Source organism: Mus pahari, chromosome X, assembly GCF_900095145.1.
Source record: "Mus pahari chromosome X, PAHARI_EIJ_v1.1, whole genome shotgun sequence".
NCBI classification, from domain to species: domain Eukaryota; kingdom Metazoa; phylum Chordata; class Mammalia; order Rodentia; family Muridae; genus Mus; species Mus pahari.
Window position 1 is genome coordinate 47,699,354 of NC_034613.1, and position 18,497 is coordinate 47,717,850.

General features: G+C 39.5%; 1 protein-coding gene across 6 annotated transcripts in view; it reads left to right on the plus strand.

The window, feature by feature from the left end:
* The window catches only part of Fhl1 (four and a half LIM domains 1), a 59,447-nt gene that overhangs the window by 27,899 nt on the left and 13,051 nt on the right, over positions 1-18,497 (plus strand). The window contains exon 1 of one of the 6 annotated variants that reach the window (XM_021187896.2): positions 17,697-17,836. The exons of 3 other annotated variants lie outside the window; for them this stretch is intronic. In XM_021187896.2, coding sequence (XP_021043555.1) covers positions 17,815-17,836 — 22 coding nt within the window. In that variant the 5' untranslated portion in view covers positions 17,697-17,814. Of the gene's footprint in view, positions 1-17,696; positions 17,837-18,497 lie in introns of those variants that run through there. 2 more of the 6 variants (XM_021187903.2, XM_021187899.2) reach the window with 2 other exon arrangements.

The window sequence follows — 18,497 nt, forward strand, 5'->3', positions numbered from 1 at the left end:
AGAAGAGGGCATTAGGTTCCCTGAGACTGGAGTTACAGTCAGGTGTGAGGAGCCATGTGGATGCTGGGAATTGAACTCAGGTCTTGTGCAAAAACTGTCAGTGCTCTTAACTGCTGAGCCATCTCTCTCTCTCCATCTTCCCCGACAATAGCGTCCTTTGCTTCTTTTAATGCGTCAACCACAGACTAAGTGGAGATGACATTTATTTTGGTGGTGGCTAAGAAGAGATGGTAACTTGAATGGGATATATGCTCAATTTTCAGAGTCTGGAGATTTTATTTATACCAATAAGTATACAGACACATATACTCTTCTCTTTGCCCACCACATTTCATGATCAAATTATTTGTACTATTAAGTTTTGGAAGACTGGCCTAAGGAAATGCAGCTAGGGGTTCTTTTCATATGAATAATACCAGACAGTTGGGATGGAGGAAAGTAACACAAAATGTTAGTCTTAGATCTTACCATACCAATAGATAGCAAGGCAAGAAGTCACAAGTAGGTAGTTGTTTAGCAATGTGGCTTCAATTTTTCCTATGAAGTCTAAGCTCCATATATTTAATAAGTACTAAGAATACAAAAAAAAATAATTTCAGCCTGATGGCTTTTACGTTATGGTGCATAGAACTCTGGAATTTTCCCAAGTGTTTCAGAAGTTGTACCAATATTTTACTTACATTTAATTTTTTTATTATACTATTTTTAAAAACTTAAGCCAGCAAACACATGTAACTACTGTGTTTTATAGTACATTTCAGTATTCTGCAGGAACTCTTACTGATTGACTTTAAAGTAAGTAAAGGTTATTAATGTCAACTTAAAATAAAAATTTGACTGGAACTTATCAGTCATCCATCAATGTCAGTGTAGCATTTCTGTTGGGAGACTAAAGACAAAAGGTCTTCAGTAAGGCCATTACACTAAAGCCATTGGTGTTAAGGTATTGGCCTGTGAGAGCTGATGTTACATTTGGGTCTCCAGTTACAGTGAGCACTTACCCATCTGTTATATTTAGGTGTTTCTAGTGCCTCCAGGCATTTGGGAATGGATGAGTATACACTTTAAATTGGAAACAGCCATAAAGGGGAATATACAGTTAAGAAGTTGGAGGCTGATGGATCATTCCTCAGAAGGGGCCATGAAGGGATTAAGAAAATTTATTAAAGTCTGAAAATGCATGTTTGTAACATCAATGTTCAGTATGAGAGTTTTAAGGATTCTCTGAGTGTGGCAGTAAAACCGAGTTTGGCAGAGTCCTTTCCTTCGGAGGTAGTGGAACTTGCTCAGTCTCTTTCCATTCCAGATGCTATTGCTCTCTCTGCCCGTAGTCTTAAATACCTTTTTGAGGCTACTGTCTGCTTGTGTAGACTTGCGATCAAGTTTTCACATTTTTCCATATCCATATTTTACTTCCCTAGTCTTTTTTTTTTTTTTTTAAAGACAGGTCTCATAGCCAGCCCAGTCTTGCTTTCATCTTACTTTTCAGTTAAGGGTTAAAGATGACTTTGAACTTCCGGTTTTCCTGCCTTTACCTGCCTAGTGCTTGGTTTACAGATGTGTGCCAACACTCAAGTTTTATGCCCCGCTAGGGTTTGAATCCAGGATCATTTGCATGGGAGGCAAATACTCTACCAACTGCATCCTGAGAGAAATATACCCCTAAACCTCCACCGATGTTTGATTATGAACATTTTCAAAATTGAATTTTTTCCAGTGACCACCTACCTGTATGCTTCTCCTCTGTAGTCTACCTGTAACAACATGTTATTCTACTTGTTTATATCCTATATCTATGTGGGCCAGTGGATTTTTAACCTGGAAATGTATTTCAGTGAAAAGCTAGCAAATTTCTTCAGCAGTTAACTTCATGTATTTTATATGCTCAGGGTCTAGCTTTTTGAACACTGCACAATTGTGGCTAACTTGGCATAGCATGCCATGAAGGATGTAAAATAAATTTTTCAACTGCACTTTCAAAAGTAATAGTATTTCTGGAATTCTGGCATAGAGTTGGGGGAAAAAGCCCACTGGCTCATTTTAAAACTTAAACCCTTTGTATGACTGAGACTCTGCTGACTTCTCATCAAATTAGGATATACGTACAAATTTTATTTTCACCAGTTAGAAGCCAAATAACTTCTTACAGAGTTGGGATTGCCCTTAAAAGAGCTGATGTTATCTAACGTTGGTCTTTCCCATCTTCTCTGTTACATTTGGAAGGCAGGAGAACAACTAGCTGAAGTCTAAATGGGTCTGTCCTGGATTCAATCCCAAGCCCTGATCTTAAAGTCAAAGTGTTAAGTGCAAATTATTAAAATAACACTCGATCCACTGAGTAGAGCATGTGGGGCTGGGCACAAAAGGTTCCAGGGTGTGGCCTTTTGTCCCTGCTTATGCAGAAAACTCTCCCTCTGGTCTTCTAAAGCTGTGTCAGTCCTTTCATTCTGTCCCCCAGATTGGGTCCCAACACTTCCTTGGCTATGGAGCTGACTGGACATGTTTCCTTTTGGAAACACTCACCAGCACTCTTGAAGTAGCCACCAGGAAGGCCCTTAAAAGCAGTTTTGCCCACTCCTGCAGGGACTAATCCTCTGCGGTCCACTTTGGCTTTCAGCTGCTGTTGCTTGGCTTGGGAAATGGACTTCTGTTGTGTCAGGAGAGAATGACTCTGAAAGACTTATATATATATAAAGACCTATATAATAAACTTGACCAACTGCTTCATACAGACACATGACCCTTTAACTGCCTATAAAAACTCATTGGCATGGTAGGATAATGTGCACTTTGGTCTTGAGAGACACTATTAGGTTGCAAAGTTTTTGATTCATCTACCATTGACTTACCCTTTGATCTCAACATGTGACTGACTTGTCCGGTGATGGCTTCATAACCACCCATAATAAAACTGATTTATTATATATACTATAAGAGTTAAGTTTTAAGCTATATCTCGTTTCTGTTATAGGTCAGATGTATAAAAGATTTCATTAGAATTTAGGTATGCTCATTAAGCTTTCAGGTCAGATTTATTTTACCAATAAAAGTCAGGAATATTTCATATTCTGTAGTTCATATATACAGTACCACCAATTCAGTGATATTTCCATAAATGAGGTGAGATTAATGATATTAACTATGATATTAACTATAAGGCATATGTTTAAAATATTGAAAACTCAGTTATTCTATGAGATTTTGGCTAGTGGAGAGGTGGAACGGTCTCTGGATTTATGCGTGGAACAGGTGACAGTACTTGAGCTTCTATTCTTAGTTTGCCCTCATCCCCTTCACTTAAGGCAAGGTACTTAGTCTAAGGTTTTGGTTTGTCCATGTGCAGCATCTGTAATGCTGGTCCACTAAAAGGGGGCCTGGTTTACATTTACTAGCGTTTGAGGATAGAAGGTGACACAGAAGTTCAGATTGCGGTGTAGTGAGTATCTGTTTGTGTGCCTAATGGCAATCTTGACAAATTACTAATGACTACATTTAGAAAGTTACAGCTCTGGAGGGAATTGATATTTGATATTGTTGTTCTGTGTGTTCTAAGTTACCATCATAACAGTAGGAAAATAAACCCCATCCTGGCTGTGTTACAGAGGGATTAATCACTTCTTCAAGTCCTTGCTAAAGCTCTAGCCCTTTAAACAAGAGAACAAAAGTGTTCCTTCTTTTATTGACTCTTCCACCAAATAAAAGCCTTACAACTAACTTTACTTATACTTCTTCACTTGTTGAAGTCTGTTCAAGTTATTTTCATTGTAAAGAATGAAGGATGAACCATGTCAATTAAAGTGGCTAAAAATACCCTATCCAAGTATGTAGAGAGAGTGGGTACATCAAAGCAAAGAACCAAATTATGTGAGCTTGCTTTTTTGGTTTTTTTGAGACAGGGTTTCTCTGTGTATCCCTGCCTGTCGTGGAACTCACTCTGTAGACCAGGCTGGCCTCGAACTCAGAAATCCACCTGCCTCTGCCTCCCGAGTGCTGGGAATGAGCTTGCTTTTTATACATTTGTTCCAGCTACTAGTGTTTTTGCAAAGACTCAGATGTTATCTAAGTACAAGAGGATTGAAATAGTTCAACTCTGTGTGAAATTGAAAAACCTATATTACTATCTTCTAAATCCAATGTATTTAAAATTTTGTGCCAAAGTGAGAGAGGCTTCTAATCACAGAGATTCTTGGTCTTTTCATAGTGGTCCACCTCAAAGTTTTATGTGATATGACATGAGAGTCACGTGAAAAATGGGGATATCTACATAGAACAAAGCCTGATTTATTTATGTATCAGTATTAATAGATGCTATTTTAACCACATAACATTCACTAAAATTCTATAGGAAAAGCAGGATAGCTATTGCTATCTCCATTTCATTGGTGAAGAACACATTAATTTTCTGGTAAACAGCTCAGTAGTCCAACCATCATATTTGTTGAGAAATGGATTCCAACTGTGGTGTCCCTCCTCTAGGTATAACATACTAAAGCCAGAAAATAGATACCCATTGCTCTTAATCTTGTTATATTAAAAACTTAAAATGAACTTAAGTTCAATATTGTATCTCAATGATTATACTAACATTTTAACTGAGGTTTTTGTTTGTTCTTTAAAATAGAGTCTTAGGAGATTGTCTGAGCTTGCCTGTTACTTGCTGTATAGATTAGGCTGTCTTGGAAATTGTGGTACTCCTCCCTCCTCTGGCTTGCAAGCATTAGGATTATAGCGTGTACCATCAATACGTGTTTAAATGATACTTGAATTAGTTCAAATATTGAAAATGAAATATTCTGTTTCATATTCCTGAATTCATGTCTTCTCTGTATAGTTCCTGATCCAATATCGTAATTTATGTAAGCTTAAGTATGTATTTGTGACATTAAATGGAGAGATAGTTTGAAGGGAAATAAGAGTAATGAGATTTTGTATCCTTATATACTCCTGTTTGCTGCAACACTTCACATTATCATCTAGCCAAAATAGCCAGGCTGTGTACTTTGAAAACAGTTCCCTCGGAGTCACCCATCACCTCTGGCTCTTACAGTCTTTCCATCTCTTCTTCCTCATAGATCCCTGGGCCTTAAGGGTAAGGTGTTTGGTTTTTAAAAAATTCCATTTAGTTACACTGATTTATAAACATCAATCCTTCTCTTGCAACCCACAGCTTTTTCTTTTTAAATGCTCAATGTGAAATTGGAGTAATGGGGCTGGTGATATTTAATTTGTGTAGCTGCAGAAGTGGCTTAATCAGTGACAAATAGTCAAGGACCTTTCATTCCTTCTTTTGGTTCCTTCTATGACCTTTAAAAAGCAAGTGCCTGTTTCAGAAACGACTGAACGATGGGGCTTTGGCCAGCAAGGAAGGTCCTCTTGGCTTTGAAGTAGTAACAACTACAGGCTGAATTGAAATTTTTCTGATGTAGGTATAATTGAAGATTCTATGACAGGCTTACATAATTAATAGGGCTGTGGTTCTGTTTTCCCAGCATGCAGTTTTAAGGTCAGACCTGTGACTCAGAGCTGTGCACTTTCTTGGTGGTATGCATCAGTGGTACGTCTCCAGTCTCATCATCCAGAAGGGCTCAAGTTGCTCCCACCATAATCCCTAGTCAGGAGGCTACCTTTCCTTTTTAAATAGCTAAAAAAGACGACATGAGCACTTGATCATCAAGTACTTTAATGTTTTTCAGCATAAAGACTTAGTGAACACCAAGGTACCCCCTTGAAGGAGAAGTAGGTCCTATATTGCCACTAATACCTCTTGGTGTGGTTGTGCGTGAGTGTGTGATATACACATGATAAGTATAAGCTTTTTGCTAAGTTGAATGTTTTAAAGTTATGTAAAGTAAAAGGCAAGGTCCTTTGATTTGCTGTAAAAAATGCACACTTGGAATCAAAATCTACTTCCTCTCTGGGCAGCTTATTAGCTAAAGGTTATCTTAGCACGGTTGGCATGAGATTTCTAGATGGCATCTTCTCTTTGTGCACAGAATAACCTGCCATCTCACTAGACTTTGGGTGCTGCTGGATCCTTTTGAGATCTTACATCCATTTGCTTTTCTCTCTTCCTTTCGCTGTAATCAAAACTTCCATCCCTTTAGTGCGACTGAGTCTTTTTGACTCGCTACATTTTCTTTGTACATCCCATCTTTTAAGAACATATTTTTTAGCATTGTTTATCATGAGAAAACACTAGAAATGAATATCTGAAAACAGTGGAGTTACCTATTCAGTTGTGCTATATCCATGTGGTTGTGTACTATATACATGTTAAAAGACGGAAGCTCATTTTGTATTGGCATGGACACTTGTCTAAGTATAAATAGAAATTGCAATAAAATAGAGAAAGCAAGGTAAAGAACTGAATATATAATAAAATACCCTTAGACTTAAAAAATAATTAAGATATATAATTTCTCTTTGTCTTGGCTGAAATCCTTCCCATGTTAACACCCCAAACTCCCTCTCAAATTCATGGTCTCTTTCTGATTAATTTGTATTGTTATGAAAGAGTAAAAAGGATAAGGAATACATAGCTACCTGCTTCCTAGATCCCCAGTGTCTCTGGAAACTTCAGAAGACAGTGGAGGCTGAGGTAGGAGGAGCTCAAAGTTAAGGGCAGCCAGGGGTACATGATGTGAACTATGTCTCAAACATACCAGTGGGCATGAATTCACAGGGTAAGTGGATCACTGGTGACAGGCAATGGGAGGATAGCTTTTCACTATATACTCTTGTACTTTTGTTATTTTTGAGACAGGCTCTCACTATGTATGGCTGTCCTGGACCTCACTCTGTAGACCAGGCAGGTCTCAAACTCACAAAGATCTACCTGTCTCTGCCTCCTAAGTGCTAGGATTAAAGGTGTATACCACCATGCCTGATTCTTTTCTCCTTTTAACAAATAATATGTTTCAAGGCTGGTGAAATGGCTTAACAGGTAAAGGGTCTTGCTGCCAAGCCTGGCTACCTGAGTTCAATTCCTAGAACTGCTATAGAGAGAAGCAACTCCCTTAAGTTGTCTTTTGAGCTCTGAATATGTACACACAGACCACTAAATAAATAAATGTAAGAAAATGTAAAAGCATTTATTTAAAAGTCCTCACACAAAATATGCTCATAGTAGCATTACTTACTGTATTCAAAACGTAGAGGTGTTCCCAATGTTTTAGCTAATCCATGGATTAACAATATATGGTGCATCTATACACTGGAATATCATTTTGCTGTGGAATAAAGTATTGACTGGTGTTATAACATCATCCTTAAAAATATTATGCTAATGGAATAAAAATAGTGAAGGAGATCAGCAATGGAATACCAATTATCTTAGTTGCTGTGATGAAACACCATGAACAGAAACAACTTGGGGGAGGAAATGACCTATTTGGCTTATATTTCTATAAGCGATGCTCATAGAAGGAAGTCAGGACAGGAACTCAAACAGGGCAGGAACCTAGATGCAGGAGATGATGCAGAAGCCATGGAGAAGTGCTGCTTACTGACTTACTCATCATGGCTTAAGTAGTCTGCTTTCTTATAGAACCCAGGATAACCAGGCTAGGGTTACCCACAATGGGCTGGGCCCTCCCTTATCAATCACTAATTAAGAAAATCCCTTAGAGTCAGAACTTATAGAAGCATTTTCTTAATTTGAGTTCTCTCCCCTCAGATGATTCTAGTTTGTGTCATGTTGATATAAATTTCTAGTTAGCCAGGACACTACATATTGTATGATCCCTTTTCTATAACATGCCCTGAAGGGGCAACTCTATATAGAGACAGAAAGTACATTGTGAGGAGTTGGTAGGGAGAAAGAAGACTGTCTGCTAAGAAGACCAGGCTTCTTTGGGAGTGGTAACCATGTTCTAGAGTTAGATAGTATGGATGGTTATATAACTATACGCATATGTTAGACACATTGAAGTATGTGTATTAAACGTGTGGGTTCTTATGCTGTGTTATTCCTGTCGTGTATTGTGTTTCAGAAGATAAAGACCAACTTGGTGAAGTCTGGAACTTGGAAGCTTTTAACAATCATTGTGAATATGTAAAACCATGCACAGCTCTCTTGAGAGTTCTACTTAAGAAATCTTGTCATTCTGAAATATTTTTCCTGGTAACACCAGAAGACTTGGTGTCTTTTGGCTACGTTTACTACCACTTTACCAACGATCTTTTCATTTGGTAGAGGAATACTGTTAAGCCAAATGAATCCCTGATTTCTAGAAGTATGGGTAAAAGAACCTCAGGCTCTGCCACTAAAGAGGTGATGGGAGTTTGCAGAGGAGTCTGGGAAAACATGAGAGCAGTCTCTCCTGCAAGCTGACCCCGCAGCCATCTGCTCCTCCTGTCTTGTTACTTCCCAGTAGCTGTACATTGCTCCTGTCTCTTTTCATGTCTCTTGGGGTGAGTTGAGTCACAGGGCTTAAGGAAAGGAGGAAATTGGCTTTAGGAGTCTTGGTTGATCTCTGTATGCCCGACAATATAGCTTTTCTTCCCATATCACTTTCTTTCCTAGGTACTGACTCATTGTGGATTGCTGTCTGTAGAGAGCCAGTTGCTACCATTCCATCTGTCCTGGTCAGAGGATGGTTAGAAAATTCTTCTTCTTGCCTTTTAGCCTAGAATTCATCTCAGTTTAGATATGTGAGGATGACTTTGGTGTGTATTTGATCATGTGTAGGGCAAACGGTGTCTATTTCTAACACGTGAGACTTTAGGTGTTTGCCATACTTTCCCAAGCTGTGATCCAGCACTGGCAACTTTATTTCACTTGAACTTCTGAGTCTGTCCTATACATGGCATAATTAAACAGCTCTGTGCTATATATTCTCCTGACATTCATTGAAAAACTGGCTTATAGAATGCAGTTGTGGTCTGCATCCCGGAGCTGGCTCCTTAGACATAAGTAGCCTCTTTTTGTTGGTGATGCTGAAAGATCCATTTAAGTTTTTTGAGATGCATGTGAAGTAAAGTTAATCTGCCTTACTTATTCATACTCAGAAGTCGTGTTGAAAAGTCTAAACTCTGGTCACGAAAGGCCTTCACATCCACTTTCTTTGTAAGAAGGATATAAGAAAGACCTGTAGTCGCTACAAGACAAGGCAGATACCCTCCGTCTGCCTTGAGAATTCAGAGAGCTTTGTTGTCACTTGGTCTCTCTTGTTTGTTCAGAAACCATTCTTACTCTTGTTTGGCTATGCAGCCCTCGCCTTTGGGTTTTCTGGTGCCAGCCTACATTCCTCTGAGTCCTAAGGACTTTGAACTTTGCTCCAAGCTCTCCAGTTATTCTCGGGCCTATGGTCTTTAAAACCAGGCTCTTGGCCAAGATCCCAAGCTCTTATCTCCTTTCCACATACCTCCTGTGAACTGGTGAACTTAATAAATTCTACTTGCAGGAAGCTGGGGTTTGGGACAACTACATTTTTTGCAGTGTTGTTATATAAACAGTATATAGTGATTGCTGTGTGTCAGTCATTGTCCTGGGTTACAAATATGCTTTATTATTCATAAGAATAGTATCACACAGGTCCCATTATTATTTCCATTTTATAGATGAGCAAGTTAAATCACAGAGAAGTTAAATAAAATTTTCTTATGTCATACAATCAGAGTGTTAAACGTAGACTTTCCATCTAGACATTATGATTCGAGTCCATTCCACCAGCCAATACATTATTTTTGTCTGAACTTTATAAAATAGATATACCCATATTAAATTTGGAGAAAAACCACAATTACTTTTCTTTAAGATGATGATGTTAACTGTTGAACCAATCTCATGTAAAAGTAAGCCATTAAATTTATTTTATGGGAGGGCTGTGAAAAGTTCTGTTCAATTCAAAACACTATTTGAAAGTCCTTGAATGCAGTAGAATAATGAGCTGTTACTCTGTCTCATTTTTCATACCTCAAGTAATCTGGCTTTATGTACAAGAGGTACATACTTCCCATATTTGTTCCACTGCTTGAAAATAAATGTGAATGGGCTGGCGAGGTGATTCCTGAGTCCCAAGCACTTGCTGTTCTTGCAGAAGACTTACTTTTCAAACCCAGCACCCCATGTGGTTCTCAACTGTCTGTAACGCTAGTTCTAGGGCTTTGGAGAGATGTTCTGATGTTCTGACCTCCACAAGTGCTAGCCATGCACATGGTAGACATACATACATGCAAGAAAAATATGTATATGTGTGTATATGTGTGTGTACATAAATACACACACACACACACACACACACACACACACACACACACACACACTAAAACTTTAGCGAACAAGATGGGCTGAAGTTAAGGTTAATATGACAGTCTTTCCAAGTATATGTCTTTTACTAGCTTCTGACACACTAGACCTAGGTAAGATCCTTTTTGAGTTATGCTAACAGACTGTTCCCAGGGCCTTGCCTGTGTGTAAGACTGTGCTCTCCTACTGTGTGCTATCTGCAGCCCCACTGCACTCCTTTCTGGGAGGCCCGTTTGTGTTCTCGTCATCGTGTTCAGTGTGCTTGCTGACTGCCATAGAGAACATATTGCTCAACCCGAAGAGATCTACAACTATTCCCTCTCTTTCTGAAGTGTCAGCTGTTCTGGTAGATCCCCTGTTCCTGTTCCACCCTTCAACCTAGTCTCTCTTGCAGCTTGGTGTCAACTGCCACTTTGAAGCTATCCAGTTTATAGTCTTGTTGACTAGACTCTTAGTGTTACATGAGAGCATCCCCTATGTTTTATTTCCAGCTCACATAATTGTGCCCAATCTTAGGGTTAGTGAACCAAGTTAGTCTCTGTTGATAATTATGAAAGACAAGGAACCACAATATCATTTATCGTAAACCTCATTCCTAGGCTTTGTGCTATAATGATTAAAGGCCCCTTATTGGAATCAGTTTGACTGTAAATGAGGAACAGTGTCTCGAGGTGGAAATAATTTTCAGCATGACTATAAAGTACTCTATGCAAATGAAATACCCCAGACTAGGCCCATGATGTATTGTGGTCCTTCCAGAATCTCTGTTCTCAACATATGTAGATTGGCTGTCAGGAAAGACAGGTTACCCATTGGGGCCCTATTCTGTTGGTAGACCACACACTAAGATCACCAGGTCAGTTTTCACAAAATAGTGCCTGGCCTGGCACAGCAGAATAGCTATTTCCACAGAAAGTTGTTCTTGTTTGCCCTCAACATGAGTCACTGTGGGCTGCCACTCTCTTGGATGTGCCTCTAAGTACTCTTGGGTGGAGTCTAGATTGAGACATTTGTGGGGCAAACAGAGACAGATAGAAGCCAAGTGAGCTTTAGCCCTCTGATTTTTTTCAGTTTGCCACAAATCCAGATTGCCTCCACTATCAAGATAGTTCCCTCCAGCATCTAACACAGAGGCTTCCTGAGTGGCATCCAGGCACATCTTGGGCTTTTTCTTTCTGTCGTTCTCACACTCCATCACATTTTCTGATTCTCTTTTGAGCAAACCCCACTTAACCACTCATGAGTTTCTTCAACCACCAAATTTCAGTTCAAGAGCTATGCTCTGGTTACAGTTTGAGACGAGGAATGCAAAATAGTGTAAAATTGTCACCATAGTCCTTTGGTAAAAAGAAGACAGCTTATAAGTCTCTAGTCTGAATATATCACACAAGGAAGGAGGGCTTGTGAAGAACTATGGACTCTTTCTAATCAAGGCAGTCAATCAAAGTTGTCAGCACTAAGGATAAAGATATGAGGGGAAGGGTTGTAGCTCAATAATAGAGTGCTTGCCCAGCATGTTCAAGGCCCTGGATTCCAGCTCCACTACCAAAGAAAGACTAAAGGCATGGGTACTTTATTTGGCTTGTTCTTCTTCCCTTTTAGGATAGCTGGGTAAATGCTAGAATAGGATCATGGAATGCTTAGCCCTCTAACATCTCTCCGGGGCTTGAAAGGCCTGTAACAGGTGGACTTGGTGAGTGCCAGGACTGGGGATGATTGAAAGGGTGTTTTGAATCATGGCACATGGCAACAGAGAAATAAAACAGATCACAAGTGGCTGGTCGAAATAGACTAGGAGAGAATTTTAACACCTAAAATATGACAAAGATTTATTGCTACCAGTAGCATCTCAGATTCATAAGACATTTATTTTCCCTTGATCTGAGAGTCTATATTTACATTATATATTTTCTTCCAAAAGTTTTCTTATTTCCTTGTTCCAGTTTTCTCTTTCTCAGTGTTAACATTAATAGTGACTTCTGGTCAGAGTCTAGTCTCATGGAAAATATCTATTGGATATGGTTGTGATAGTTTCTCTATCTTGGTGTGGGTCTTTGAAAACGCGGAACAGGATAGACTTCAGGGATGAGAGACTTTAAAATTGTTATTAATCATGGAATGACATTTTTAAAATGCAAAGAAGAGGGACCATGGCATATGCTTCCTCCATAATCCCTGTGTGAGTATTATAAAAGAAACCCTGGGCCGTGGTGAGTTGCAAAGTAAGTTATCTTCAATACACTTACATGGCATTTTCAGTTTGTCTTGCTATTTATAGTCTTCTTTTTGTGTATCTTATGCCATTCGTAGTGGGTCTTCCCCTTTCTATAGCCATCGTGTCTTTTCTCTGAGATTCAGAGACCTTGTGTGCAAGCAGAACTCTGGGCTTTCATTTGGCTCTTGTGTTATAAAATGGCACTTGTGTGGTCCCAGAGTGTTCCTTCATTTTGCTCTTTCATGGGTATGCTGGGAATTGTGACATTTAAGAAGTGACATTGCAACATTGGACATGTCAGTTGGCAGTAGGGTTCTTCCAGCCTTAAAGATTGCCAAGAACTCGAGATGGCTGAAGTTGCTCTGGACTTATTTCTGGCAAGAGTACACAGTGCAAAAAATACTCTGGACAGGTCAACATTGAATCACATCATATCATAGTACATGACGAGATGCTTTAATCTTGTGTTTAGACTCACTCAGGAGAAGTGGTGGTGTAGGAATTTGTATCTGACCAAATTATACTGAGAGAAACTTACAGTCTATTAATTTATTAGTAGTAGTCAAGAATAAAATAACGTATAAAAGTTCAAGTTGATGAAACCAACAAGACTCCAGTCTTGGTTGAAATCAAGCTCTCGATTTTGGCCATGATTAGTGGCATTTAATTGTTTGAGTAAGTTTTCAGTAACCTGGACAATGTCTTGAGTCAAAAGAAAATAGAGTAAGATGGAAGGCTGACCACAAGTCACACTGTGAAGGAGGAGGTGCTCCTGAGATATACATGGGCCAAATGGCTCCCTGAATTTGCTCTTTGACTCAGAAGTGTGATCCTCCCAGTGGCAGTGGAGAGATAAGAGTCTAGGATTAGATTGAGGCAGGAGAATTCTCACAAGTGGGATTCCATTGTGATCTTACACTCAGTCTTTTTTGACTTGAAAAGCTAGATCCCATTAAATTGTGTTTGCTGTTGTGGTCTCAGCAAAGTGTTACTGTGGAGGACTGGATGAAGTGCTCCTCTTCCGTATTTTCCTGCTCACCCAGAATCTCAACTGCAGGGACCTTGTTGACCGTATCCCCTCCTCTCCAACCAGTAAGCCCCACCTTTCCTGTTCTATAATATCCCTTCTACTTAGATTTTCCTTTCTGTCCCCATTGCCAGCACCTCATGTTCATTTAGTCCTGTAATGTCTGGTCCAAGGCAGTGCCCTTCACAGCCCTTACGCTCTCCCTCTGATAGCTCCCCTTATCTCTGCCTATATCACTCAGGTCACTCTCTTCCTGTGCACCAATTGAAAAGTAAGCCTGTGTGCTCTGGCTTTCCTGCCTATAGTCTTGGTTGCATTACCTCCTTACCACTCTACTTGTTACAGCCTTCTCCTAATCAGACTTGCGCCTCCTTCTTTAGTGGGCCCAGTATTCCTCTCAGAACTTGAGTCACATTCTACCTTTTTCTTGAATGGCCTCTTCCCCTTCTTTGCCCAGTACATTCTTCACTATTCAGGACGAAGACATGGCATAGATGCTGTGATCTCTGCCAAGTGTTTTCTGGTCCTATCTTGACACAGTTTCTGCCCATGATAAATAGTGTTAACATTACCTATCTTTCCTGTAATATCATGCTCTGTCTTCCACAGAAATAATTTGTATATTTCCCCAGGTAACACTTCACAGTAAGGATTATACTTTAATTTTCCTGTCTAAAAAATCAGTTTGGAGCACATAGTAGTAGAGTATTTGTTTAACAAGTGGTTTTCATATAAGAGAGGTGAATGGATAGGGTTGTGTAATCACGGATAGATCTCTATGAGAAGCTAGGATCTCTCCATGAATTGTTAGAAGACACAGATGAGTAGATAAACTGATGTAAATGGCCTTGCAAGGATCACATGCTAGAGGGGACTGAAGAGATTTGATGCCTAGCACTCAATAAAAAGTCATCCTGATCTGGCTAGCACAGGATAGGTGCCAAAGAGAATTGTTCACCGACTGCCAGCCAACCTCCCCAACAGTGTGAACAGTAGAACTTGGTAAACAGTACAATGGTTATCGAAGAGATTGTTATCTATCATACTGTTGATATGTAACAACATCAATTCAGATGCCAGTGACGTTAATGACTGTTTGGGTATCTGCTAAGTAGCCATTAAGCTGTCTGAACTATTAACCCTTGTTACAGAGAAATCACTTTTTCCTCCTGGAAAGGGAGATTTTTAAAGTTTAAATTTTATTTCTCTTTTATCCTCAAGTTTAATTAGTTCTTTGAGAATTCCATAGAATATATCTTGATCATATTCACCTTTATCTCTAAAATCTTCCCAGGTACAACTCCCTTGACCCTGTGGTGTCTGTTTTTTTTCCCCCATCAAGTAGAGTTTGTGTGGCCCTTAGATGTATCCACTGAAGCATGGCCAACCTTACAGGGGTCACATCCTTAAAGAAGCATGCTTCTTCCTCTCTCAGTAGCTATCAGTTGTCAATAGCTGCTCAGCTAGTGCTTGGATTTCGTACCCACCCTTCCCGCTCTATTTTGGGATTTTGTCTGGCGAGAACCTGTGAAGATTTTGTACATGGTATCTTGATTTCTGTGAATTCCTCTGAGCAAATCCCCTGCTGTAGCTGAAAAACACTATTTCCTTGTTACCCATGGTTCTTACAATCTTTCTCCTCTTCACTGTTAATCATCATCTACAAAAAGAATATTCTCTGACGAGGGTTGAGAGATGCACTAATTCATGGCTATAATGATAATTCATTAGAAGTTTAATACTATGCCCATATTGCAGAGTAATAGTAGTATGTTGTCTCCTATGGTCTATGACCTGTCTAGCCATAGGTTCTTAGTCCCAATAATGGTCCCAGATGTGGGCTTCATCTTGTGGATTGGGACTTAAATATAATCATAAAGTAGTTGGTTACTCCCATAACATTCATGCCACTCTTGCCCCGCTAGGCCGATCTTAGCAGTCCAGTTGTTATTGTAGCTTGCATGGTCCATAGCTGGTTAAGACAACGATTACTCTTCTCTTCTGGTAGTGTGCACTGTGAAAGCTACCCAGTAGGGATGAAGCTGCCAGGTGAGTACCAGCTTGATTTCTCAAGGTTCTAAGACTCCAGTATGTAGTATCTTCTGCAAGAGGGTGTTACCATCAAGTTCTGTAAGGTAACCAACAACATCATCAAAAAATACCCTGTATTTGGTGAAAGGTCGAATTTTGTGAGAGTTGATATTAACATTTGGAGCCAGTGTCCAAGCAGATGGTAGTCTGGTCTCCTAAAGTCTCTCAGGAAAGCCGAGGGACATAGCTGGGCTTTGTTGCAAGTGGGATAAGCGCACTAATAGGTTGAGTGCTCAGATCACACTGGCTTGTCATCATTGACTAGTGATCACGAAGTAGCTCTCTTATCTTTATATGTTCTCTTCTATTTGAGGCAAAATAGACCCAAGTGTATTTGCCAGCTTCATGAAGCCATATGTCCATAATCTGTATTTGCTTTACAAAATGAGCCAACACCTAAATGAACTGCCATAGTTGCTATAAAACCTACATCCCAGTGTCAAACTTGAAACTAGAACTGATGTCCTATGAGACAGCTTATCATTCACAGCACTGTTAGAGGAGGCGTTTAAAAATATACAGACCCTAAGAATGTCTCGCTAAAATCTAAAGTGTAAGATTTGTAAAGGTTAATCATTTAATAAAGTAAGAACAGTTCCCATAGGTGAACAGTGTACATTGATTTTAAGGGTGTGGTATTGTAACTAGTCAGTTATAATTTTATCATCCTGAACAAGGAAATATCCAGGAAGGTGTGGAAGAGAGCACAATGTCATGTATCTTATTTTCCTAGGCTTGTTTTTTTTTTTAAACTTAATATCCTGAATTTTATTCTTATGCCAGTTTCCAGATAAGCAAGAGTAAGTACGCAGAAATTTCAGTTATCTTCTTGAGAAACTTTTCCTTGAAAGCTTGAAGGCAAAAATAATTGGAACACTCATTTACCCATCTAGGCACATCACATTTGCCTGCTCCATACTTCACAGTCTGGAGCCTACACGGTTAGACAAGATAGTGCTTGCTAAGTATCTAGAAGGCCTGCTTCCTTTCCTGGAGTTGATAACCAAAGCCACTTTTTAGATTCTAGATGGGACTGTGTTTTGGAGGATTAACACATTTGGCTTGTCATAATATATTCCTCAAACACATAGCTTTTGAGTACTTCCTGGGAGCTCAGAGGATTCTAAATGAGGCCACTAACACAGAGCAGAGGAAAGAATGAGAGAAATGTACAAACAAGAAGGCACTCTGATGCCTGCTTTTAGAAGGGCTGTAGAACTGAAGGAACATCAGATTGGGGAAGAGTAGCAGGGAGAGGGTGGGAGCAAGATGCACCCAGTTAGAACTGTGTGGTTAGAGACTTTTGGCTTGGAGTGAAGACTCTGCGTGAGGAGAGGAACAGCTGGGAGAGGCCTTGGGCAGAGAGGTACAGAGGACAGAAAGGAAGCCAGTGAGGTTGTAGCCAGGGCAGAGAAAAGGTCCTTTGAGGCTTTTCTTAGAACCTGTTCACAATCACCAGTGTCCAGCCAATGATGTCACGTGGAGCTTCTATATGTATGATGATTGATATCTTTGTTCATGTTTTTATCATTGTCTGTTGCAGCAAAAGTTGTAAGACAGACCGTCCCTATTGTAGATGTAGCAAAGGGTGTTCATACGTAGGATCTATACCATTCTGTTCTGTTTGTTGCCAGGGTTAGAGTGCCGGAGTTGCTCCGTGTTTTAGTGATCTATTTGCCGGTACATATCCAGGAAGACATTAAATGTCTATAATGCTCCTAAGGCCTCTCATTGTAGTGTTTTCCTTTAATTACACTGGTAGCAAAAGTCCATCTCCTATTGTTACTTTCATCATTAGCAGGACAAATATGCATTATTTATAGGCCCAAAGGCAAGCTCCTGTGGCATATAAAGTAAATTAATAAGGATGGCTCAGCATTAAGCTATGTCAGAGCTGAGTCCAATTTTATTCCGGTCCAGGGATGACTTTCTATGTGGCCTTTCTGGCTCTGAAGCTAATTTGGATGCTGAGTAGCCCCACAGGTATTTATATGTAGCGTTTGGTATTTTTACTGGGTCCTATTCTTCTCCCTTGGATCACCTAAAATGGTTAAGAATTTTCTAGTGGGATTAAGGTTGTGATCTCAGGGGATGGGTGGGACATCTGCTCTTGGTTATTTTTGTGTGAGCTGCTTCCCCTTAAATGTATGTTCACAAATGAGCCAAAGTGTTATCATCTGGGGTTGAGAGAAGACGGGTCTGGGTGCAGCTCCTGAACTTGGCCTCTGAGCCATGGCTTCTCAAAGACACTCAGGTAAAAACTCCCTGTTATTTCTCTTATCTAGAGGACAGTTGTTTCAGGCCAATGAATCTGTCATTGGTCTGAAAGATCATTTTGGATGGAATGATTTTAGTGCTGTGTAAATGGTAAGTAAATCCTGGCTGCTGTCTGTTTTGTTCTTGCTGTGTTTTAATGATGAAAGTGTTCTTCCTCAAGTAAGCTTAGATGCTCAATTTATTTATTAGTATTGTTTTATACCTTATTTTACATTTCAGGATGTTTTGTGAAATTTACATATAATATGATAGGAGGAAAGAAGTTTGATTTTGTTGTTGTTTGGTCTGGGTTGTTAGGAAATTTTGGAGTCATTCATCTCTACAGTATTTGAAGTCTAACGTAAGGCATTCAGGGAAAGGGAAATTGAGTATGGAGAGGGAAGGAGGATTATATTTGTAACTAAAGTATCCATAAATGACTTGATTTGTCTTCCCTTTTTCCAAACAATATTCTTAATTTTTCTAAAGAATCAGTTACATGTCTTTTTGTCATGGAAAACATGTTATTTTTTATTCTTAGCTGAAAATGTTTCCTGTCCCTTAAAGACCATGAGTGACGGTTTCCTCATGTTTTATAGCCTGGCTTTAGGGAGCCTTTATGCCCTAAGCAAGATGCCCAGTGCTGTGAAACTATTGCA